General features: G+C 39.8%; 1 protein-coding gene across 3 annotated transcripts in view; it reads left to right on the plus strand.

Annotated features, from left to right (window-relative positions):
- Positions 1-2,712: 2,712 nt before the first annotated feature.
- gpc5c (glypican 5c) overlaps positions 2,713-25,252 on the plus strand; it is a 126,971-nt gene continuing 104,431 nt past the window's right edge. For 2 of the 3 annotated variants that reach the window (XM_031281125.2, XM_031281126.2), the window contains exon 1: positions 15,033-15,517. In XM_031281125.2, the coding sequence (XP_031136985.1) occupies positions 15,340-15,517 (178 nt within the window). In that variant the 5' untranslated portion in view covers positions 15,033-15,339. Of the gene's footprint in view, positions 2,853-8,618; positions 8,625-15,032; positions 15,518-25,252 lie in introns of those variants that run through there. The other variant, XM_031281127.2, reaches the window with a different exon arrangement.

A 25,252-nucleotide genomic window follows, 5' to 3' on the forward strand; every position in this document is an offset into this window, starting at 1 on the left:
TTTAAACACTCCTCTAATAACAGCATGCCAAATGCCATAAATAGACAATTGCTATGATCTCACCGAGATAAAATGCTCTGTCAAAAGGTAGTCACCCCCTTTTTCTGCCTATTGTGAGGGATGTGGTTGACTGGTCACGCACAAAGCAAGTCACTCTATCCAGACCAACTCAGCACACGCACCCATGCACATGCATATAAACACAAGGACTGTGTGCATCTGACCTCAGTGCATGGCCCATGTGTATAATCTCAAAAGGAAGTATTTAGAACCCATCAGAGTTCAATGAACACAGAAAGTGAGGCAATCTAAGGGGTAAATGGGTTAAACAAATTTTTCCACCTATCTGCACAACAATAATTAGTTTTGTGAACAGTGGAGGATGCTCCCTCAGCGAAAGAATAGAGGGTGAAATAAGATACGATGCCTGTAACTTTTCAGTTCACACAAGCTTACAGACAAATAAAGACTTGCATACAAAGAGAAAGGCATCCACACTGAATACATTATTAAAAGTGTGTTTACTGTATTCAAATTAGCTAGAGTTTAAAAATGAAATCATTGTTTTTGTATTTCAAATGTTTATTCAAGTTGATTGAACAGATTGTGGGATGATACTAAGTAAGACATTTGGTGTGTATTATATGGGCTGCAATCATGGGCTGCAATAGGCCAATTGGTACTTGTGAATATATGTGTAATACCAGAACTAGAACCAAGCCTTTCTCACATTGTAGTGACAATCCAAGGCCCATAGCATCAGGGAAATATATTTAGTGCCGGCACATTACATTTTTGCTCCAATTTGGCTGTCTCAAGCATATATGATTTGTTTCTTAGCTCATTTGAATGGCAGCTGATCAAAATACATCTGATCAATTTTGTGGTTATATATCTCCCTCAATCATTTACTAACAAGCCAATAACATGCACTAAGCCAATCAGTCTTAACAGTCTAAGTTATTGGCAAAGTAACAGGACCTTGCTGGTTCATGTATGTAGTGGGTCATTGTGACATTAATGACTGTTTACAAATACAAAGCAATGTGTCCTGGAGCAGATGCCCGGTACTTGGTTCAATCATGTATGTAATGATGTTGTATTGATCCAATGCTGTTAACAGGCTAATGAAGAGTCTATGAAAACCATTATACCAATCAATTAAATGCCGCTGAGGAAATAGAGTCATTATAAATAGGGCACAGACTCTGCTTCACAAGGTTTTTTTTAAGTGTGATTTCTTGCTGTCAGGGGATTGGCACCTACATATGGTGCTACTGTAAATGGTATCTGCTTCTAAGGAGAGTGTGAGGTGGCATTCAGATTCTTGAAAGTGTCTGTGAGGCTTAGTGGCATTCTCTGTTTTCTGTCCTCCCTGGGAGCACCATGCAGGTGAGGATGAAGAAGGCACTGGCAGGACAGAAAGTGAGACAGTAGCACTAAAGATGTCAGACTCTCATTAAAGATGCAGCACGGCTTACTTTCACTCCTCACATCTCCATCTGAGAGAAATGGAGCAAAAGGTTCTTGCTCTGACCAGCACTCTGCAGACATTTGTCCACTCCATGTTTCATGCATGCACGTATGGCTACTGTAAATGTCTGCACCCCTTTACTACTCAATGCATACCCTATTTAGGATTTTCTGAATGCAAGGTGCTCCATTACTTTTTAATTTTTACCTAAATCTTATCCACAAGTTCCTTAGAATTTGGTTGCACAGCATGTGGTAATGTTCTACTTAATCAAGCTTCTCCAATCATTTATCACCACTTCCTCCCTCCCGAGATGTCAAGCTGAGGCATGTCTCTAACTACCAGCCTCCACACTTCCCGCTGTTCCACCAAGACAGAGAGGTGAAAATGGGAGACTGAAGAGCGTAATCTCTCAAACAGGCAGTTGAGGGCTCCAATCTTGGGGGTTTAACCCCCTGTAAGCCCCTTAAATACCCAGTTTAGAGGGCCAGAACTGATGGGCTAAAGCCCCCAGAGATGTCTACCAACTACTGGACTCAGACACAGCATGAGGACACAGAATAAAGGATCCCCTGCCAAGACTACTGCAGCCACTTCATCCTTCTTTAGTCCTACCTAGTCTAAGGATTGGATGGGCTTAATTGGCATCAGTAGTGCCACAGTTATGTTCATGATCATATGGTTAAAAGAAGGTCAGAATGAGGATGCAGAGAGGTTTCTGATTATGAAGTAATATACTGACTGATTAAGATAAAGGAGATCAAATTAAGGTCTGGCTTTGAAGTAAGGTTTATATTGGCTGTAGAAAAAATAATGACTTACTGTCACATCAAAAAGGTTAAAATGACAGAATACATGTCCTTGTCGTCTCCTTATTTTGAATTATGTTAAAGGTACTTCGTAATAAATGGTATCAAGGGTGTCTGAGTGAGGACTCTGAAAACAAGCGTTACTGGCGCCATCTGCTGACCAAGTTTACCAACACTAGTGCATCTATTTCAGTACTTACCAAGTGTCTGCTGTAGTAAACAAAATATATATGTAGAAAGAAAGATCTCACTGTTGCTAATGAAATATTTATGTTTTTATTTTCCCTAAAATAGTCCATCTGGATCCAATATGTCCTAGTTGCAAAATTAGAATCAGCAATCACAATCCTCTAATTCCAAACAGAAATGTTCAAGAGCATTCAATAACCCAACACGTCTGTAACTGGGATAGGGCATACACAGAGAAAAAAGGAACAGATTCTGGTAGACTTGTCCAAGTTTAAAACTAGCATTTTGAGTTTGATTTTTTTTTCAACTGGCCACAAGTAACGTTACACCACACGTTTTTGTAGGGAACGCATGCCCGCTCAAGTCAACTCATTTCGGATGTAGGCTAAAGGTAATTTGGCAACACCTTAGAGTAGCCTAAAAGAGTGGCAACAAACTGTGTAGCAGTTAGCTAGCTAACTAGCTAACTAACTGCAACGTAGTTACCGTGGCATGTAGGGTCACGTTGTGGGTTCTAGCAGTATTCAGCAGTGTACACTTCAGACCTTTCTCAGGTAAGCTTAATACACGCCACTGAGTGTCAGATACATTATAGCTCGTTTCTTTTAGGTTAATTTGAGTCATAGCTTTTCTTGCTTAGCTTTGTTTATACTGGTCTGCGTCATATGTTTACTAACCGTTGTACAACGTCAATAAAATATATTAAACGACATTACGACGATACATTGCTGTGCCAGCTAAGTATCTTGCACTTTATACCATAATATAAATTCTTCATTTTTGCTCCCAAAGTAGGCTACACCATATTTCTTGCCCTTAGCACCAATGGCATTAACATCACTGTTATCATAAACATTGGACCAGATTACCACTCAATCTCATTGGACGCATCGCATCAGTCAAAATGAAAACTCTACTTCAGATTAATTATATTTTTTCACTACTCCCCATCACCCCGAGCAACAAATTATTTCGAACATTAAACACTCAAAGGGAACATTACAACAATTCATGGCTAGAATTAGAAGAACAATTATGTAAAACCACTTAACTTGCAGACCTGCCCTTCCTAACGCAGTCAATCAAGAAACTGGACTTTTACAAGACTATTACAATATCATCAACTCTGGCAGCCTGGTGGAAAACTCACAAAATCTTTAAGTTATAGCACCATGTAGATACACCCCAGTTTGGCATAATCCGGGTTTCCTGCAGCAAAACAAACCTGTCTTTTTCCATCATGGCAACAAAAGGGAATCTCTCTCAACTCTACAACCTTTAAAATTAAGTAATGAAATTATTAAAATGACAAACTCAAAAAAAAAAAATCTCAAAACTTTGCGCTATGTCTATGTCAGATATCTCCATAACACTTCCAATCACAAAATGGGAAAGTGACTTGGATCTGCATCCCAACTCTGACTTCTGGACCCAAATCAATAAAAATATTTTCTCTATGACCACTAACACAAACTTACAGCTTATACAATTCAAAACCAATCATAGAACACATTACACCCAAAGTAAAATGCACAAAATTGGATTGGTCAACACAGAAATTTGTTCACAATGCACTTTAGGTAGTGCAGATGATTATTTTCATGCCACTTGGGCCTGCCAACCAGTTTATTCCCTGTGGACAGCAGTCATAGAAAACCTCTCAAACATCCTGGGCTGCAGAGTCCCACTGTCCCAATCACTGTGCTTGCTGGGGGATTTAACTCAGGTAACCATCCCAACCAAATACCAAAACCCATTGCTCGTTTCTCTGACAAATCATTTTCGTAAATTGGATCAATTTGCTTCTAACACATTTCATTAGAAAGAAATAACAGCCCAAAGTAGAAACAATATATCAGCCTTTAATGAAACCTGGAGTAAATTCATAACTCATCTTAAATCCATCTAGACCAAGCTAAAACCACTTAGATGACTACTTGATCACATCTTCCACACATGCATTACATCCACACCACAAAACACATTTCTACCAGCAACATACATATCCCTTTCCTTCTCTCCCCTTCCTATTTAATTAATATACTAGTACCCTAATATAGTACTAAACTGATTACTTTTCCCCCTAGTATATAGATGATTATAATAATGAATATTACTATGATTATTATAAGTGATTATGGTTGCACTTCTTCTTTTTTATTTAATTTTTTCTCCCCCCAATGTATTTCTACTTACATCATTACTATTAGTGATGTCAGTGAAGAATTAGGATATCCTTTATTTACTTATTTATTATTTTTATTATTATTGTGTTGAAATATGAATTGGTGATAACACCTGCCAAATGCATGTATTCATTTGAAAGATCAACAACAAATTTGCTGTGTGTCTGCTATGATCCCAAAATCCAACTATTGAAACCTTTGACCTTTGACCCATTTAATTAGTGTGTTAATGTTGACAGTGGACTTTTATTGCATCCTGTGAATGTACATGTTAACATGTGTGAGTATGTTTGTGTATGTCAGTTGTAGTTTGAAGTAGCTTTTTTTGAGGACAACACCTCTTCACACACACACACACACACACACACACACACACACACACACACACACACACACACACACACACACACACACACACACACACACAAAACAGGCATTTTATCAACTTAACATTAATTACAAGAACGTTCCCCAACAATAACCTTCCAACCTTGGGGCTTCTGAACACCCACACAGGTGATTTCAGTTATTATGGCTGATTGGACTCTGCTAAGGTTGAAGGTGGGCCGGAGCTTAGATGGGAATTTATTAGGTCACAAATCTTTTCTACCAATAAGAATGATAAAGCTGTCATTTGTCCTGCCCTAACAGGTTCAACAAAGCTACGAGGAAACTCAGGAAGATGTCAATCCATCATACACACCCACACAGTCCTGGGAGGAGGTCCAGTCAGCCAGTTTAACTGAAGCTGCCTGTGTGGGTGTTCAGAGCCTTTAACACTAAAACCAATGCAAAAAAATAAATAGTTTACCTTGTGGGGACCAAGTTTTCTGTCCTCACATGGGAGGTGAGTTCCTTCAGTCACACGCATGCACGCCCGCACGTGGGATAACAAAGGGATAACTGAAATACTAATGGTGCAAAAATGCGTGGATGTGTACGAGCAAAATGCCCCGAACATCTGCATGATTATCTTCAAGCACCAAAATAATATCCTTTTTTCAATCTGTTTGGTAACAAAAAATATTATTAAACAAATGGTTTGAGTCCAATACAACGACCTTTTAAAGAGTTAATTAATGAGGCAATTGATATTATTGAGTTGGAAAAAAAATATTTTCCCCTGCAAGATAAATTGCAAGATTTCCTAGAGAGATGGGGTCCTGTAGATTAACATATAATACTCACCTCCCCCTCCAAAAAAAACCCACCAACATGGTTTGTAAATATAAACCCTGATGATTAAAAACAGCAATGCTATTGTTGGAGTTGGAGCACATTGACCTCAGAATAATTGATAACTGTCATAGTTTGTGGGAAAATGTTTGATGACGATTAGAGGATGGATACCCGAACCGAGCCCGTCGGGACCCGACAGTTCACGATGGGCCGGGACGGGTTCAGACAGATATTTAGAAATGATGTTCGGGTTGGGCTCGGTCACATCAGCGCAATAAGGCATTGAACATTTTAATTAAAAAAAGCTTATTATGTAGGTGCGCGCCTGTATTAACGTGCGCTTGTTGCCCCGTGTGCGCTGATGCGCTCATCTGTTGACATTTCCGAATGCCTTCCTACAGTTGCTTAATAAAAGCGGGCTTTCCACATAAACAAACGTACATGTGTCATTAGTATGAGAAAAAAAACGAGATTTTAACTGTGTCGGACTCGTATCAGGCTCAGACATAAATATCTTAATGCTTGTCGGCCGCTGGGCCGGGCTCGGACAGTAAAATGCGGCCCGATCTGCACTCTAATGACGATTAAGGTTTTGTAGTGTCGAAATTTAAAAACAAAACCGAAAAAAAAATTCTAGAAGATGGAAGTTCTCAAGATTAGAGTTCTAGAAGACACAAGTTCTAGAAAGTCAATTCCAGTGACTCCATCGGAATCATTCTTTATTCTTAACCCACTCTTCAGCCTGAACACATACTGTTCATTTGTGCCTGTTGAATCAACTGTGCATGAGTATTCTCTACTCTCCAGTCTATTGTTAGAAATCGTTGGAAAATTTTCATTGTCACTTTGACATTTCAGCCTGTTCTGCATGTTGATATACAACAACATCAACACATAATGGAGTTCATTCAAGGAAGCCGAGGCATCTACAGGCCCATCAGGGTGTTGTTCGACACTCCCATATATGAGCGCGCTTTGCAGCTCTGCTAGCATATGAAGTCTTACAAGTCCAAGATTGCATTGGTGATTGAACTTTTGAGGCTTCAAAAAAAAGAGGATCCGATCTAAGGTGACTGTTGAAGATATGACAGACCTGCTGGTAGAGCAAAGCAAAGATACAATGAGAGTGCAGCTTTGGGAGTTTGAATTGGAGGACTTTGATGATGAAGACACCAAGCCTCTTCTCATGCTGGTGTGGGAGGTGAACAACAGCATGAAAATGAGAGACATTGAGTTTGAAGCCAGAAGGCTTTCGTTACAGAGGTCTTATATTTTTTTGCCTTTCCTAGGATTAAGTTTATACCGTAACAAAATTAACTGTTACTAATGTAGGCTAATTAAAAACTGACCGGAGCCCGTCGCTGGACGCACCGGAGGACCGAGACACAAAGTAAACACGCCTCTCTGACCGGTACCGGGGGGATAGCGGTTAAACTGAGCAGAGGATGTGCGGAATGTGTCGGTGTTTTCGGAGCCTGGCTGGCCGCTCAGCGCCTTCAGACAAAGCTCAAGCTAACAGGCTAACGGCTTATTAGCTAGCCAAACACAGAGCGGTAACAACTGCAAAGATTGGATCTGTGAGCGCATTAATCTGCTCGATGTGCATCTTATAACAAACAGAGCGAGCAGTCATCGTACTCTAACATCTGTTGATCCGTGCAGGACTTCAGTGTGAGCGGACTGTTTAGAGACGATGTGACCGGCAGGTAACGTTAACGGTTATCTGCTACTGTAGCAGAGCTGCAAGTAAACGCTGAACTGAGTGTGTGTTTTCAGTGTTAAACATTGCTGCAGGTTTTCATGCACGACTGTTGTTGGTGATTTACAGAGGTTGGAAGACTTACTCAGATCATGTATTGCAGTAAAAGTAGAAAAAAACTGTGTTGTAGAGTTACAAATTACTTGTCAGTTACAAGTCCTGCATTCAACATCGTCCTTAAGTTAAAGTACAAAAGTATTATCAAAATATACTTAAAGTACCAAAAGTAAAAGTGCTCATTATGCAGTGTAATATATCTTATTTTATTGGATTATATTATAATCCAATAAATTGTATTAAATATGACTGATAATTTAAATAAAATGTTTTATTTAATTCAAGTAGCTTACTTATTTTCTAGGGTTGAAAAACGTATACAGATTTTACATTTTCCCCTCATACTTCTGTTGGAATGGGTACGAAGTTCGCATTGAATTTAATTTGAAATGGTATTCCATGCCATGTGACTGGATGCCACTGAGCATCCAGTCACTAAATCAGTCCTGGATGGTAACTTGTCTCCTCCACACGCTCCTAGCTCTGAATCTTCTGCAAACATTTGCTTGGATAAAACAGGATTCTTCCTCTACGCCCAGCCTAAAAGCTCCTGTGGCTACAGCTCCTCCACCCCCTCTGACTCCTTCTGTGACTACATCAGTCCTGAATAGTGAGGATTTGAGCAAGCAGATCACAAGAGAACCAGCCTCTGTTGGGGCTTCAGCTTCACCACCTACACTGACCCCTGCTGATGAATCTCCTACCATCACTGTTGTCCAGTAAGGTTTGACAATAGTCCAGATTGAACCAGCTGAGCAGCCTGCACCTAAGGCCAATATTGCTAAGGGGCCATCTCCACCACTTCCCATGACTTCCCCCTGCTGAACCCCCAGTCATTACAGCAGTCCTGCAGTGAGGATGTGATCAAGGAGCTCAGCAGAGAACCATACTCAGCTGTGACTGTGGCTCTACAAGCTCTTCCAATCACCCATGATACAGAGCAGGATGATCTGACAATCAGCCAGGTTAAGGTTGAAAAGAAGAGTGGTGTCCAGCGCTTCTTCAATTGGCTTAGGAAAACACTATGCTGCAGATTGTTCATATGTGTCAGTTTGATTTTTTTTTTAACGTATTTGTCAGATTCCATTCCTGTTGAAAATAAATTAATTGTTGCATATTCAGTCTGCATCACTGTCTAAATGTATTGTGAATTAATGCAACATAAAACAAGACAAGAAGTTACAAGTCTTTATAAAGGGTTAACATGTCTTATCTCAGTGCCAGAGAACATTTATTTTTTATGTAAAAACAGCCAGAAAATAATATCATAGACAGAGAATGTAACAAATGAGCATTTTGAGGTGGAGAGAGTAGAAGTATTAAAAGTGACAGTTTTTGCTACATCCACAAAGAGACAAAAAAAGAAACAAGAAAAAAGATTTAAAAAAACGTTAATGTTATTGACTGGACGTGCAAATCTGGCCTGCATGCATGCCCTGAAGAAGAATGAAGAATTACATTCTGAATTAGCCAACTGTGATTAAGATCACAAAGTCTTAAAGTGTGAATACCAGGTGAGAAACCATAGACCATATTTACAGTCTATGTAAGAAACGTCACCGTTTATTTTAGTTTGTGTATTTTTTAGAATCAGAGTAATGTGTCTGTTCCATTCATCAGGTGCCCATGTTTCCTTTGCTACGTTTGGTATCTTCACACAAGTTGTTTATGCCTATTTTTTGGGTCATTATTGTTTGTAATAATGAGCTATTAAGATAGTATTGTAATTGGCTGGTTGGAACATTGTTAGTCCTGTTCTCCAAATGCTGCATAACTGTTCATCTCTGCCGGTGGAACAATGTGTAATATAGCTGTTAAATCTGACAGCAACTTCAGCTACGCACAGAGTTGGGATTTTCAGGCAGGTTTATGTCCATGCCCCTTAAACCAAGTTAGCCAACCAGCCCCTTCGGATTGACTCTGTATGCGGTCTCCACATCAGTTCTTTGGTGTGATGGCAGATCGTTTACCAACTGTGGGGGCCAAAGCAGAAGTGTGATCTCTTATCCAGCAGCTGTCTCATATTGCGCCTCTCAGATGTCTTGGTTTTGCTTAGGCAAGAAAAGCAGAAATTTAGCCCAATACCTTAGATAAAATGTGTACTTACATTGATTCATAAATTGTATGCTGTTATAAGTCAGCAGTCCATGGACAAAAGTCGTATATAAAAATGGTTAAACTTATGAAATGTACATATACTCCATACCAGCAAGTATCAGTTTAAGCAATGATTTTGACAGATGATTCTCAGAGACACATTCAGTTCTAATGCTGGTCCCCAAGCTTCAGGTCCTGCTCAGATTGTCTGGATCTTGATAATTCACTTTATTTGTTGATTGTTCATATAAAACATGTTGAGGTGTGCTAATTTAGAACCCTTTTGCCTTCCAGGAATGAAAGGAAATCTGAGAGCATGGTGCATGCCACTTCAGCACTTTAATGTGCTTTAGCTTTTGCTGAAGGCTTCCTTTAGATAAGTGGAGGCTGAGTCTGAAAATAGTATACATTATCTGGGAAAGATTCAGCAGGATGAGGACCTGTTTGCTTGAGAATCATTTAATGAAATGCCCCTTGTAGGTCTACCACCAGCTCACCAGCTGTTGAGTCAAGATGCTCTGGCATATACCTGGCCAAATAGCCTTCGACTCAGTGATGCTACATGAAACAAGCAGAATGAGCCAGTTCTGCTGGTGCCTCCAAAGTTGCCAGGGAGGATATGGTACCAACACAGACATCTTGACAGAATGCCCCTCTGCAGAGGCTTCTGTCACAAGGGGTCACATGGTTTCCCCTCCCAGATTATCTGATGCTATGTTTTCCCTCTGCAGTAAAATAATGACTTGTGTAAATCAGAATCACACCTGTGATGAGGCCAACATTTAGACCATACTTAACTCAAGACCACCCTCTACTGGAATGCTTTATATCAGTAGATAGAAATACTTTGCCAATGGAAGCAGGCAGTATAGTGAGGAAACCACGGGAGCATTGCTCCATGTCTGTAGTACTTACAGAAGTTGTTACAGACACTGCAGAATAAAGGCATTTAAGTCTTTATTTTATAACATCTATGTATATTTAAAGAATATATATGTTGTAGGTATGATTGTGTTCACTTTGCTTCCAAACCACTGGAAGAAGTGCAGAGTGCTAATGTCAGTCTTTGTGTTGTTAAAGGTCTTAAAGTGTATATTGTAGCATCTGTTTGTGTGTTATAGAGGCTATGTGATATGTGGTTCTTTGTCCAAGCAGTTCCCAGTAGTTCAGTATGAATGGACATGTCTACTATAGCAGGCCTGCAAATCAACCACAACAGGCAATAAACGTGCCCCCATCCCATTACATAATAAAACAATTTGATTACAACTAGTGCTGTCAGTTAAACGCGTTATTAACGGCGTTAACTCAAACCCTCAACTCAAACTCAAAATTTTAACGGCGTCAATTTTTTTAGCGCGAGATTAACGTTCTTTTTGGCATAGCAAACTTTGTAGTTTTTTTCACATGCTGTTGCAACAACTAGTAACGTTAGAAAAACTACAACACCACCCCGGATCTAGCTAGACCGGAAACAAAACAACAGGCACGCCGCACACACTTGTTTGGGCTTGCAAGTCGGCCAAAGAGTAGGCTAGTAGGCTAACGTTATGTTTTGAGTGGATGGCGAGCGCGAGACGCCAAAATGGATGCCAATAAGATTCTGAATAGAAAGTTAACTTTTATAAAGTTGCCAAATGGTTCCATTGACAAGACCAAAGTGATCTGTGTGTTTTGTCGTTGTGAACTGAGCTATCATCGCTGCACGTCCAGTCTGAAGTACCACTTGATGGCCAAGCACACAGCTGATGCGAATTCTCCGCCCCCTCGTCAAAGCCAGGCGACAAAAGCACAAAGCAAGCCAATCCACTTTTCCATGTTGATAAGAGCATTAAAATGAGAAAAAAATAATTAGACAAAAAGAATTCTAGGGACATTTAGAATAGATAAAAATGTGTGATTAATTGTGAATAATTGCGAGTTAACTATGACATTAATGTGATTAATCGCGATTAAATATTTTAATCGTTTGACAGCACTAATTACAACATAATGCTTTATTTCTGTAGCACATTTGTAAAAACAGGTTGCACAATTCTTTGTAGTCTATAGACCCTTTTCACAGCAGACATTTTGACTTCATGTCATAGCAGAAGAAGCACGGGTGAAATAAACTTTAAAGCAGCCATATTATGCTCATTTTCAGGTTCATAATTGTATTTTAAGGTTGTACCAGAATAGGTTTACATGGTTTAATTTTCAAAAAACACCATATTTTTGTTGTACTGCAGTGCTCTCTCTCACTGCTGCAGATCCTCTTTTCAGCTGGTCTCTGTTTTAGTTACAGAGTGAGACCTCTTTTCTTCTTCTTCTTCTGTACTATCTTTGATTGCACTGCACATGTGCAGTAGCTCAGATGTAGATCATGTCAGCTAGCTAGCTCCATAGACAGTAAAAGAAAGGCTGTTTCTACAACTTTGGTCAGTTACAAGGCAGGATTAGCTGGGAGACTTCTAAATGAGGGTGCACATGTAAGTAGTTCTTTTGTAGATTATGGTGAACTTGTGTGTGTTGTAGCAGTGCTTTCCTATTGAGAACGAGGTAGCATGCTAGCGTTAGCATTAGCATGCTAACGAGCTAATGGTTGCAGTTAGCCTGCTCGTTTCGGCTTGTGACGTCACAAGCCGTGCCGATTTTGAACAGCTCACCCAGAGACTGAAGGCAGGACACATTCAGAAACTGTATCTCACTCTAAACGGCATGGATGGATTTTTTTCAAAGTTTGTATGAGTGTGGAAGCACCAGAGACACAACATAACACCCCAAATCCCAGAAAAAGTGATTTTTTCATAATATGGGTACTTTAAAGGTCCAGTGTGTAACGTGTTTAGTTGTTTATTATCAAAATCTGTGTTGCCCGTTCACAAACTTGTCCTTTTTCATGAATATTTACCACCACCATCAATTCCAAGTATTCCTTTTGGCTTGAAATTTTGAACTGGGGTAGACGCTCCATATTCATGCGCCATCTTGAAAAACGTTAGCCGGTAAGGGACATACAGGACCTACTGCTCCGCCTTTCGCGTTTTCGCTGTCACATGATAAACTCACAGGTGCTGCTAATGGGTATCGTAGCTTCCCGGCCCCGGCAAGTTTGAAGAAGGAAACATGGAGGACCACACGTATTCAAAATCCAAATTTCAGGAACAGGAGTCTTCTTCTTCGCCCAGAAAAAGAAAAAGGATATTGAAAAGAGCAAGAGACCGGCCTTTTGAAGTGTGAAGGCTACCGTAGCTGTAATATGTACTTTGAACTGCGCAAGGGGGTAAGCCTCTTTCCACAACGCATAGCTCCTATGGCGCCATTTTGAAGCTAACAAGCACTCACCCGCTGTGAGCATTACATTGACTGCCATTCATTTTGACGTCACTTTGACACCGAATAACTTTACATCTGAAGCGTTTAAAGACTTTATTTATCCATTGTTTATTTCTAAAGAAACACGACAATGTATAAAAGGCTCCATTACCTTGTCTCTCACGTTATGGCCCCGTAGTAGACGTTTTTGTAAAAATAGGCTAACGATTGTGTTATAACCACGCGACTTACTGTCGCATAGTAGAGGAATTATCGTACAGTACAGGAGAAGCTTGCAGGCTGTTAGCTGTTTAATTAGGCTACTAATGTTAACTAGCATTTCAGTTAGCAATAATTAGCCTGTGCCTATGTTATTTCCTTACATATACCTATGCTCTCTGTCTCTGCAAGATTCGGAATGATTGAGATTTCTCTTGGCACAGCTACCAGAAGACTTCCAACTTTCAGACAGGTTGCTCACGTCACATCTACTTCGTCAAGCTCAGTTGGAGGCTGCGCAGCAGCTCAGCTATCACCAGAAAAGTGCTTCTAATAGACTTCACTGGTCTCCGTCCAGAGCAACGGGATCTATTGGTTCATTTCTTTTACTCTCTATGTAACTGCGTGGTGCGAGAGAGTTGATTGTGATATATGATCTCAACGCTAGATGGGAGAAATTCCTACACATTGGACCTTTAATAATCGCTCAGTTCTCCGTTCTGTCCCAGTAAGCTATTCCAATGAGCCAACATGTACAGTACCAGGACCTCCTCTAAGTGGAAATCAGCAATCATTAATGTTATTAAATACACTGTGCTTTTCCTACTGAGACATGTCAAAATGTCTGCTGTGAAAAAGGTCTATCATATAACATTTGACAGCTGACCACTGATGTAGTACCGTGTCTGTCCAGGAGAGGGTAGTATTTAAAATAAAATGTGTAGAAGGAACTGTACTGTAAAGTGACATTTGGAAATGTGGAGACACTTTTTAAATAAAAGCAAAACACTTAAACTGTCATTTGTTTAAAAAACATTTTGCAGTGTAGGCCAATTCCATTTTTATAATGATGTGTCTGGTTAACATAGTTGGTATAATGTCTGCTATCATCTCATAATCTGCAGGTGTGAAGTCTCACAAGGGGCATGCCCTTCCTCTGGGTTTGTTGCCTACAATTTAAATCTTAAATTAATCAAAATTATTGATCACCAAATCTGAAAAACACAACATTATAATTGTTGATCTTTTCTTTTGATTAGTATAACTCTCCAAGACTTCTTGTGTGATACACCATAAACAGACGGTATATATAACACTTGCCATCAAAGGCTGCAAAGCTTACAAGGAGTGTACCGGATGGGTAATACTGTGACAATCAAATCAGTCTGGAAAAAAAGTACCTTTTTTTATTAAACATTTTCGCCAGTAGATGGCATTAATATGAATCAAATACCAAGTATTGCAATACAGCTTCAGCAACATTGAGCACAGAATTGTTGCAACTCAACATCACCATACTCTGAAAACTAAACAAAATCTGTCCTGTTTTACCCCATACACATATTCAATTTTCTGTCTTAAAGAGAACAAAATATATTGACCTACAATCCATTTACTCATTATTGTATTAATAAAAAAGAGGGACAACCATATAGCAACTTAGTGGCCTCTCAACATGTTTATTATGGTCCCTGACTTTTTTTTTTTTTTATTTAATTTGTTTTATATTCACTTATAACAGTTGCTACGAAGGGACACAAAAAGTCGCAGCAAAATGTTCAATTATGATGCAAATGCTGTGGGTAAAATATATAAGGACCATTTGTTTTCTTCTTTTTTTAATAATACCACGGGCAATTGTTTAGTTTTAAGGATTTAAAATGTTATAAGACTATACTTATACTGCAAGTCCCTATAGGGATATTATAGTGAGGGTTTTACTTGGGGCACTTAGCTGAAGTAAACAGAAAGGGAGGGGAGTGTGCGCGAAGCTTAGGAAGCAGGCATGCAGTCAGCCGACCACTGCAAAGTGTTGAGCGCGGGACAGACTGGCTTCAGCCCACACCACTCTCCCTCTGCCCAAGAGAAGACCCCAAACCTCTGCTGTGTGACGCGCTCCCACTCATCCCAACCAATAATGTGAAAATCAGACGGACGCGTTTGTCAGATGTTTAAACTCATCGTCGCTTCGTTGTAGCCTACTTGAGTGCCGTCTATTTTCATCACTGTCACACAGTTTGCAGCCAGGCTACAGAAGGCTATCCACAAGGATACCTGGTGTGAGATGCGGCAATGTCCCGAGGAATATGCCCACGCGTAAACTCTTGCGGATCCTTTTGGATTTTGTCAGCGGTCATATTTGCGGCGAATGTGATCGACACGGACGCATACAGCTGTCATGAAGTGAGGACCGCTTTCCAGCTGCGGCAGGTCGGGCCGCTGCATCGCGTACCGGAGACACCTGGCACAGGTGAGCCAGTGGGTTTGGCACCTCGTAGAGCACTTTGGCTAAAGCGCACTGCAAACATCATAGAGTTGGTCACACATTTAGCTTAAACTACTCGATTTCAGCAAATAGGCTTCCATGTGTAAAGGTGTTAAATAGTTATGACTACCTCTATTTAAAAAAGAAAAAAACCTTTAATTTATGCTTCTAACTATTCTGTGCTTCTGTCAAAAGCACACGTGGGTCCGGTACACACACACACACACACACTCTGAGTGAAGTAAGCCCTCTCAAGTGACAGCAGCAGGAGATCTGAAAGGCTGAAATACGGAACAGATATTTCTTTTTGCCTTCACTTTTGTCATATCGTTCTCCTCATATTAGTCATGTTAGTTGAGGAGACCTTTTTAAAGGGTTTGACCATAACATCTGCCTGATGTTGTGTATTGGGAATGCTATTGTTCATGCTGTGTTTGTATTCTAAAAAGTCTTTGGAATGATCTGAAATGATCTTAAAGTAACTGAAGTGTGTCTTAATATATTTGTCAGTCCATTTTTATTCAATTCCAGGCATCATATTGGTCCATTGTTGCACATTCTGAACATCTCAAACAATTCTGTATCTGTATATTGGTTTGATATTGGTAATAGTACATGTTGAAGTCACTATAGGCCCTATGTAATGTGTCTCCACAATCTGCAGCTTCACTGGCAACCCAGCTGATTAGCATACAAACAGGCTGTTTGATTTAGATTAAACAATCATTTAAAAATGTCCTTGTGCAGAGAGTTGCCCAGCACATTCACAAGCTGCTGAGACAGGGGTTTTGAGCTAGAACAATTATAGTGTGTTGCAGAGGTCTCGTATGGTTTAATCTCTGTGGAGAAAGAGGCTACAATATTGTGACCATAGAGGGGCTGAATGATTTGCAATTTTCAGATTGAGACCACGTGTCTTTAGATACTTGGGGTGGCATAGGCCCTTGACCTCAGGAGGCGCAGTTTACGAAAATATACTGTCCAGACTCCCACAACTGGCCTATAGAGTATTTTGGCACCTCTGCTGACATGGTTCCCAATTTTTTTTTGTCTTTTGTCAGAGCGCTGCTTGAAAGCAGCTTCAAATGCCTTGAAGGTTTTGTGGTATGTGCTTTCCTCCTGCACACAGAGGAAAAGTTATTTCATGAGAATAAACATTGGTTCCAAATATGTTTTGGAGGAAACTTGCATTTTATGCGGGTTTGGGCTTTGGTTCAACTATGCTAGGTTAGCTTGAAAGTTGTTCTGCAAGCATCACTTTAAAGTGCCCATATTATGAAAAAATCACTTTTTCTGGGATTTGGGGTGTTATGTTGTGTCTCTGGTGCTTCCACACACATACAAACTTTGAAAAAAATCCACCCATGCTGTTTAGAGTGAGATACAGTTTCTGAATGTGTCCTGCCTTCAGTCTCTGGGTGAGCTGTTCAAAATCGGCACGGCTTGTGACGTCACAAGCCGAAACGAGCAGGCTAACCGCAACCATTAGCTCGTAGCGTTAGCATGCTAACGCTATGGCTAACGCTAGCATGCTACCTCGTTCTCAATAGCAAAGCACTGCTACAACACACACAAGTTCACCATAATCTACAAAAGAACTACTTACATGTGCGCCCTCATTTAGAAGTCTCCCAGCTAATCCTGCCTTGTAGCTGACCAAAGTTGTAGAAACAGCCTTTCTTTTACCGTCTATGGAGCTAGCTAGCTGACATGATCTACATCTGAGCTACTGGGCATGTGCAGTGCAATCAAAGATAGTACAGAAGAAGAAGAAGAAAAGAGGTCTCACTCTGTAGCTAAAACAGAGACCAGGTGAAAAGAGGATCTGCAGCAGTGAGTTAGAGCACTGCAGTACAACACAAATATGGTGTTTTTTGAAAATTAAACCATGTAAACCTATTCTGGTACAACCTTAAAATACAATTATGAACCTGAAAATGAGCATAATATGGCTGCTTTAAACTAATTATATCATGTTTCTTCTATGTGGGGCCATTTCAATAGTCCTATATTTGAACACAAGAAACCGGGCTATTCAGTGTGCATTATTATCATTATGTTTTTACTCTAGTTTTTTAAATCTTCTAATATTTGCTATAAATCTCTTTTCATTAATTGTGAGTCTTTTAGTCCTGGGATGTCTTAAGATTTAAGTGCATTTTCCTGGCAAATACTCAGAATACCAGTAGATGATGATGTACAGCTATCTATAGATGACTACAGACCAGAATTCTTGCAGCAATGCCGGTTGGTGGCAGCTTAAGTAGCACCCAGTCTGAGTCTGCAAGCTGTAACAGGGAGAAGAGCAATAGATAGCTGAGTGGGACACATACCTAGAGGTGCATCCAAACCACTCGATATGTTTGTTTAGCAGGGTGTCACTACTAGCAACAGAGGATGTCAATTTCATTGCAAGCAGTAGTTTAGGGGTTAGGTCCTAAAGACAACGGAAGGACCTCGGTCTTCTGAGGATGTCAGCAGTCTGGAGCAAGGCTTGCGTGACAAGCTTTTACAGTCTGTAGTGCATTGGCAGAAGCTACATAAGAGTATCTCAGCCTGCATAACAGCTGTTGATGGGCATTTTACCTGACATTAAGCAAACAGCAGCATACACACAGTATGGTGTGAAGGGTATGCAATACACTTTCCTTTTAATGACTTTGCTTTTCCCATCTCTATATTTTATTTATGAGACACACACTATCTATAGTTCTAACTTTTTTTGGAAAATGGGGCTGATATAATCCAGATACAAACTGCGGCTCTCTGGACTGGACTATTAATTGATATAAATATTTGTGTTTGTTTAAAAGGTGTGGTAAACTGCATTTTTGTGCATTTACACTCCACCACATCTCTGCTGTCCCTTCCCTTTACAGCTAATCAAACATTGCTGTAGCTTTACCAGTGCATGTTGGGCTTCTATGTTATTTTGCTTTTTATTTGTACTTGTCCTAGAGAGGTTGTTTTGGGTCAGGCGAAATCTTGTCTTCAAAGCGCTGACCAATGGATGGGGGTGTTGGAGTGGGAGATTTGGTGTATATGTGTGTGTGTGTACACAATTATGCTACTCTGCTTCAGTTCTCAGATCAAATGCCAATAAAAGCAACTGTTGAAATTTGAAGTGGCAAAACTTCAGCACTTTTCACAGTCCAGTGTTTCTTTTAGGATACAGTGCTGCAATTCATTCATGTGTGGTGAACTGAATTCTCACTAAGCGCCAGGAGTGTGGCAGCAAGGAACTTTAGAGGTGGCCAATTGGATATGATCCTTTATAAAATGAATTGCACTTTTTTACGGTACAGATCCTTTATGCAATATATCTTTGTTTTTAATTCTTGTATCCAACGAAAAGATGAAGTGCAGTATGTAGTGATAGTGCCTTATGATAATCAAGAGCAATATAACATGTTGGCAAGCAGTGGTGGAAGAAGTACGGGTTCTTTACTTAAGCAAGTAGGTAAATACTGGAATGTAGCAATAGCTGAATGTAAATATAATTCACACTACTAAGTAAAATTCTTGCTTGAATTGATTCCTACTATTCCTGTTATTTATTCTGGGCACTCATAATTTATAGTTAAAAAAAACTTAATTGCATTTGTGTGCCGAAGCTGTGTTATTGAGTGACCATTAATTACTGTATGTCCTTTTAATTGAATTATTTCAGACCAAACTATTTGCTTTCCAGGCAATATATGTTTGTTTCCTGGGCCACATTTTATAAAGAGCGATTTTATCTCCATGCCAGATTCAGCATCAAGGGAACTTAGATAATCAGTGACATGAAGTTGCTTATCCTGTGATTATTTTCAAGAGTTATGACCACTTTGGTGCTGTGATACACAGCCAAATGCTCCATATTGAGATTACCACAGGGTGCTGATATAGCCCTTTGGAGATAGATCATTTGGAAAGCAGACAGCTAGCAGTGCTGTTCACAGACACAAATTCTACAGCTCAGATATGATCAACCTATTTTCCAGCTCAGTTAAAACTATGTGATTGAGCAGGGCTTATCTGATTGTGTACATACCACACACAGCACACTTTGTTCAACGTATTACTATACTGCCATTCTCTGATTTACTGAGTCATTAACAGCTATTTTAGAGTAAAAAAGGAGAAGTGTCTTATATATTAAATACAAGGCAAGCAGGGTCATGTGTTTATAGCAAGGGAATGGGAACACAATGCGTAATCACATCTCACCACATCCTTAACCAGTTACAGCGTCAAAAGCCTTGGCAAGCTCTCAAAGCTCAACTTGCTCTTTGATTGGCTGTAGTTATTTTTGATTCTCTTTTTATCTCTTCACACTGACAGAGCATACACATGGTGCACACCTACTGTACTCCATACACACTTAAAATCCTTAAGGCATCTGTGTTTTATTTTGCTGGCCATCTCTCAACTACCTACTTCAGTGTTATATAAAATACACATAAGGACATTGTATTTTGTAAAACTAAAGCCATTAGAAAACATTAGTGGTAACCCCATCTCTGACAATGTCTTTGAGTAAAAAGGTAGTACAGATTATTGAACTGACAAGCACCTCAGATGCTTTTTCTCCAGCCCACCCCAAACACTCCAGCCTAACCAGTGTTGCCCCAGTCTGAAGCTGATTACTCCGTCTGAGTCGGTCTCTACACAACATCTCTTATTGGATTTCAGCCAAAGTCTATCTTGCGTTTCAGTTGATTGCGTGCTACCTTATCCTCCTGGCTTGCTACTGTGATAGAGACTGATGCAGTTTTATTGAGTAGGCCTATATCATCTACCACTCCAATAATATAGCCATTTAGAAAATATTGTCCTTCCTGCGCTCTATATAAATAGTGCATGAGAGTAGAGCTGGTGTTCAACAAATTATTTTAAATGTTAACATGATTACTCTGCCAGTCTGATGCTGCTTCATCAGTTCTGCATCTATCTGCCCACCAGCCTTCCACTTCTCTCTTTGAGCTCTGTCTGACCAACCTCTGGCCTGTGGCATGGCTTTGGACCGTGTACCAATCACTGTAGGCAGTTCCAGCTCGGGGGCTGGGAAATCTAAACATTCCAGTTGAGTTTCAAGGTTTTTGAAAAATGCAGGTACGCTGCAGAGACCCTTTGAGATGTGTTTTCATTCAACATGCTCCATCCAAAACAGCAAATCTGTATTGAGTAAATATCCTGCCTGTTCAGTAGATCTGGGTACTTCAAAGGGAACTGGCTTCCTAAGGCAGCTTCATAACTTCATTAATTGCCTACTTTCTAACAAAGTTATTCTTGTTCTCCGAAAAATATCAAAACAGCAGCATCAGGAAACCACAACCCTCCCGGTCATCAATGCGTTCCATATCATAACAACATTTCCATACCATATTGAGTGAGCTGCATATAAATCATTTTATGAGTGCAGGAGTTTATGAACGTGTGTTTGAAAAGGGTGGTTATCATTTAACCATCTTCTCAGCAATATTACTGTATTCAGCTTTGCTACTGTATCTGTGTCTTCATACATGTATTGAGATTGGCATATGAATTAGCAGGGCAAGTATACAGTGGTAGAGTTTCTCCACTCAGGAGTTCTGACTTGTGCAATGAAGAGCACTGAGGTGTTGCTGAAGGGATTGTGACTAACAAGTGAAGACCCCTGAGCCATGGCTTTAATACGGCAAATTACTCCAGAGGTATTTGTCACATGAGGACGATTAAGGGAATTAGGATTCAGAGTTGACATCCAGTCTGGAGAGCAGAGTATGTTAAGGTTTAGCCAGGCAGAATGAGTAGCGTGCACATTGGGCACTAATTACAAAGGACCTGTAGAGCTATTGGAGTCTATATTAAGCCTAGAGTTTTTATTTGAAATCAGATGATTTTTCTGAAATTTGTAAAAGAAAATCACAGTAGCAAATGCTGCTACAAAAGTGTCATATTCTGCATACTTATGTTATATCTCTGTCAGTGCAATGTATCTGTTCTCACCAGTTTTCAACATTTAAAAAAAACACAGTTATTTAACCAGTGCATCTACAGTGTGGGCACAGGTTGTGTGACGTCCTCAGAGCTCAGTTAGCTGTCTTCCAGTGCATAATCTCACAAAAATAGTTATTGCTTAAGTATTTACAGTATCACATCGTATATTTACTTTATCATCACTGGCACAGCCGGCTGCCCTTAGAAGGGCGTAATAGTTTAAAAGAGATCACCGATGAGTAATCACGCTGTGGTGTGTGGAGTTAAATGCACCACTATCTGGAAGGTCCAACATTTTATTTTATAGTTTATTTCATGGCGAAAACTACAGCATGGAGACAAACTCCACAACAAGGTTGTTGAAAAGTACTAGTTATGTGATGCATACAAAAACATTTACATGGTACAGGTGTTTTGCCTTTTATTTTGTTCCATTTCTCTTGTCTTGTTTGTAGATTTCTGTATGTATCCTGTTTTGTATATTTCTGTTGTGTATATTTCTGTTTACTTATTTCCCTGTTCATTGTGTGGGTTTCTGTTTACCCTGTTTTGACTGTGTTCTGTGTATTGTGTATTTCTGTTTCCTGTTTTACTTTGATAGTCTGGTTTTCTGTCTTGTCTAGTTTTACTTCCTGTGTTTTCCCGCCTTTGTTGATTACCCTGTCTCTCCTAATGTGTCTCACCTGCTGTGTCACCTGGCCCTCGTTACCGCATTACCCAGTGTATTTAGCCCTTGTGTTTCCCTTGTCTCTTGTCAGATTATTTTGTTTGTGTCCGTACCCTGCCAGCCTGTGTGTGTTCATGTTCTTGTCTGGTTAGTTTGTGTCAGCTCTTGTCTGTTTTTGTTTGTTCCTGGTTTTTTACTCCCTTGCTTTATGTATGCCTTTTGTCTTCATTTTTTGGAATAGTTTTTTTTGCCTGCCGTTACTCCCAGGACTCCATTGGTTGATTTTTGTGGTTTTTAAATAAATCCTCAAGCTCAAACCATCTCCTGCCTGCCTGCCTGCCTCTCCCTGCGTTTGGGTCCTCTTTCCCCTGCTCACCATCACAACAGGGAGGTCAACCTAGAAAATAAATACTTTTAAAACTATGCCAAGTTTTCTGTGTGAGTAGGGCATTAAGTGAGTGAGTGAGGCCACCAAGACACCTTTTTTAAGTAGCTACAGGCTTCCATGGCTGAGATTGGAGGGACGGTGTACAAAATAAAGTTAAGGCATAGTGGCAAAATGAAAGTCAAGTTGAAATTATTTTCATTTGTTTTCCCAGCAAGACAACCGGTCCAAACATAAAGCCAAATCTATGCAGGAATGTCTTAGAAACAACAATGCTGATCGCAGCCTTAGTCAAGTCCATTCCAATGACTCTAATCAAACATTTGAAGCAGGACTTGAAAATTGTTGTTGAGTCATTGTCCCTAAGCAATCTGACAGAATTTAAGTTGTTTTACAAAGAATTATGGGGGAAAATTGTCCAGATGTTACTGTTGCCAAATATGCATGACTAGAAGACTCAATGCAAATACTTGAATTTGAATATGTTAGGTTTTTTAGGTTGACATAAAAATCCCTTTAAAACCCTTATTACACAAATGCCTTTTTTTCAATGCTAAAACCCAGAAAAGTTTAAGGAGTCAGTTTAAGTCAGTGCCTTTTACAGGTTTATATGGTCACTTTTCTTTATACTGAAAATGTAAATCGAGTATGGTTTAAAAAATACATGTTACTCAAAAACAAGGCAGTCATATATTAATATGTCTTAGCTTATTTTAGATTCATTTATTATTAGATTGTAGTCTTCGATGACTCTTAGAGTCCTTGGAAGACTGCTGCACTGAGTCCTCAATACATATTTTAGCTTACCCTTGAGGTAGAAGCTACTAAAATGCTGTTGCGGATATACTGTATGTAAAATATTTTCAAAGATTAAAAAGAGCGGGCTCAGCAATACGTTTGCTGTTACAAACATATAGTGACATGGCTTGTAATGATTCCAGAAAGTGGCGTGGTATTTTCGTGACACAGTCAGCCTGTCCTGACTGCTGTGGTGGCTTTAACAGCCAAAGTCCTTCTGAGTATCACTTACTCCATGCATCTACTCGCAAGGGACGGTGAGGCCAGGCTGGATTCCACTGTGAGTCCCTGGATATTAGTTTCATATCAGAGATAACGCACAAACACAAAGGAGAGAAAGAGCCAGCCAGTGAGGAGAACAGGGTCAGGGACAGAAGGGGAGAGAGGACACACACTAAATATGGTGAAATGACAACCTTAAAACAGAATTTAAACAATAGATCATGCTATCAACAGGCAACGGATATTTGGCGTGAAGTGGGTGGCACACCTTTCGCATTTCGCATACAGCGTTCCAGGAGCCAAATTCATTAAGTATTTTGCCGTACCAAGGGCTCTAATAACTGACACTTAGAATTTGAGTTTCATATTAAGACTTAATCACTATCCTGAGAGAACAGGTTGAGATGGTTATAGGTAATGTGTTTCATGAATAAGCTTATTTAAAATATGAGTTCCCACCTGTGTGTAGATACGGATATTTATTGAGTAATTGACAAACAAGACCTTGTTTATTTTTAAGTAGTTGTTGGAAATCTAAATGATATGAATTGTTGGACAGTATAACTTCTTAAGAAGGCATGTGTGGTTTGTTGTTACATGTAATTCTACCCAGACAACCACTACCTTATCAGTGCTGCACAGTAGCACGTACCCAGTAAGACGTAGTGGAAATGTATTCTTGGATTGCTTCTCTTGTTGGTGAGGTCATATTAAAGAGATCCATTTTATAAGGTTGGTGTCACTAAATCAGATTGTGTGATGACATTTAACCCCAGGTTGAGGTAGACCGCCAGCAGTATTCACTTTATGTCTCCGTAACTTAGACCAAACATATAATTAGAACTGACATACCCATCTTCTTTTTTAATTACTCCTACATTGACCTGTTAGGTTCCTCATTGGGAAATGTCATTAATAGATTAATTTAAACATTCATTTTAATGTGTGTTTAGACCTGTAAATATTCATGGTTTGTATGTTGAAACATATTGGGTTTCTCATTTATATTGCACCCATCAATCAAATTTTGAAAAGAGCACTCTTAAGCCTGGTAGGAGGTACATTGAGAAGTAGCAGATGTATGCCCAAAACAAAATATATATGCAAACTTTATACATTGATGGTCCAGATAAACAAGAAAAAGAGTGGTGTCCCTCAACACACAAAAAACACAGGCCAGGACTTTGCAAGAACAGTGTCAACAGTGAGACGGTGTCAACATAAAAAGAGTGGACTGCTACAGAGATGGAGATAATGAGCTGTAAGGGGCAGGACAGCCAGTTATGACTTCACTCGTCTGGCTCTGGGATGGGAACAAATGGAGCCTCACTGGGTAATTAAGAGACACCCAGGCCTCACTAGGATATGCAAGGCAAATGGGAGAGAGGGAGCAGAAAGGGAAAGAGGGATTGAGAATGCAACCCTATTGTGTTTCATGGAGGGATTTGGACAGTGAGGCACTGGTCTTGCGGTCTGTCCTAAGGCCATGCTTTAGGCTCTAGTTACAACACCTGCCTCCAGCCACCCCCGTCCAGCCCTTCCCCCTGTAAAATGAGTTATCATATCAGACTTCTGCATTATGGAAATGTCCCTGTGCAAGGAAATGTGTGGGAAAGGACCATTTTAATAGCCCATGCTAATTGTGAGCAGTCTCAGTGATGTCATTACAGTGTTTATATGTGTA

The sequence above is a fragment of the Sander lucioperca genome, chromosome 9 (assembly GCF_008315115.2).
Source record: "Sander lucioperca isolate FBNREF2018 chromosome 9, SLUC_FBN_1.2, whole genome shotgun sequence".
Lineage (NCBI taxonomy): Eukaryota > Metazoa > Chordata > Actinopteri > Perciformes > Percidae > Sander > Sander lucioperca.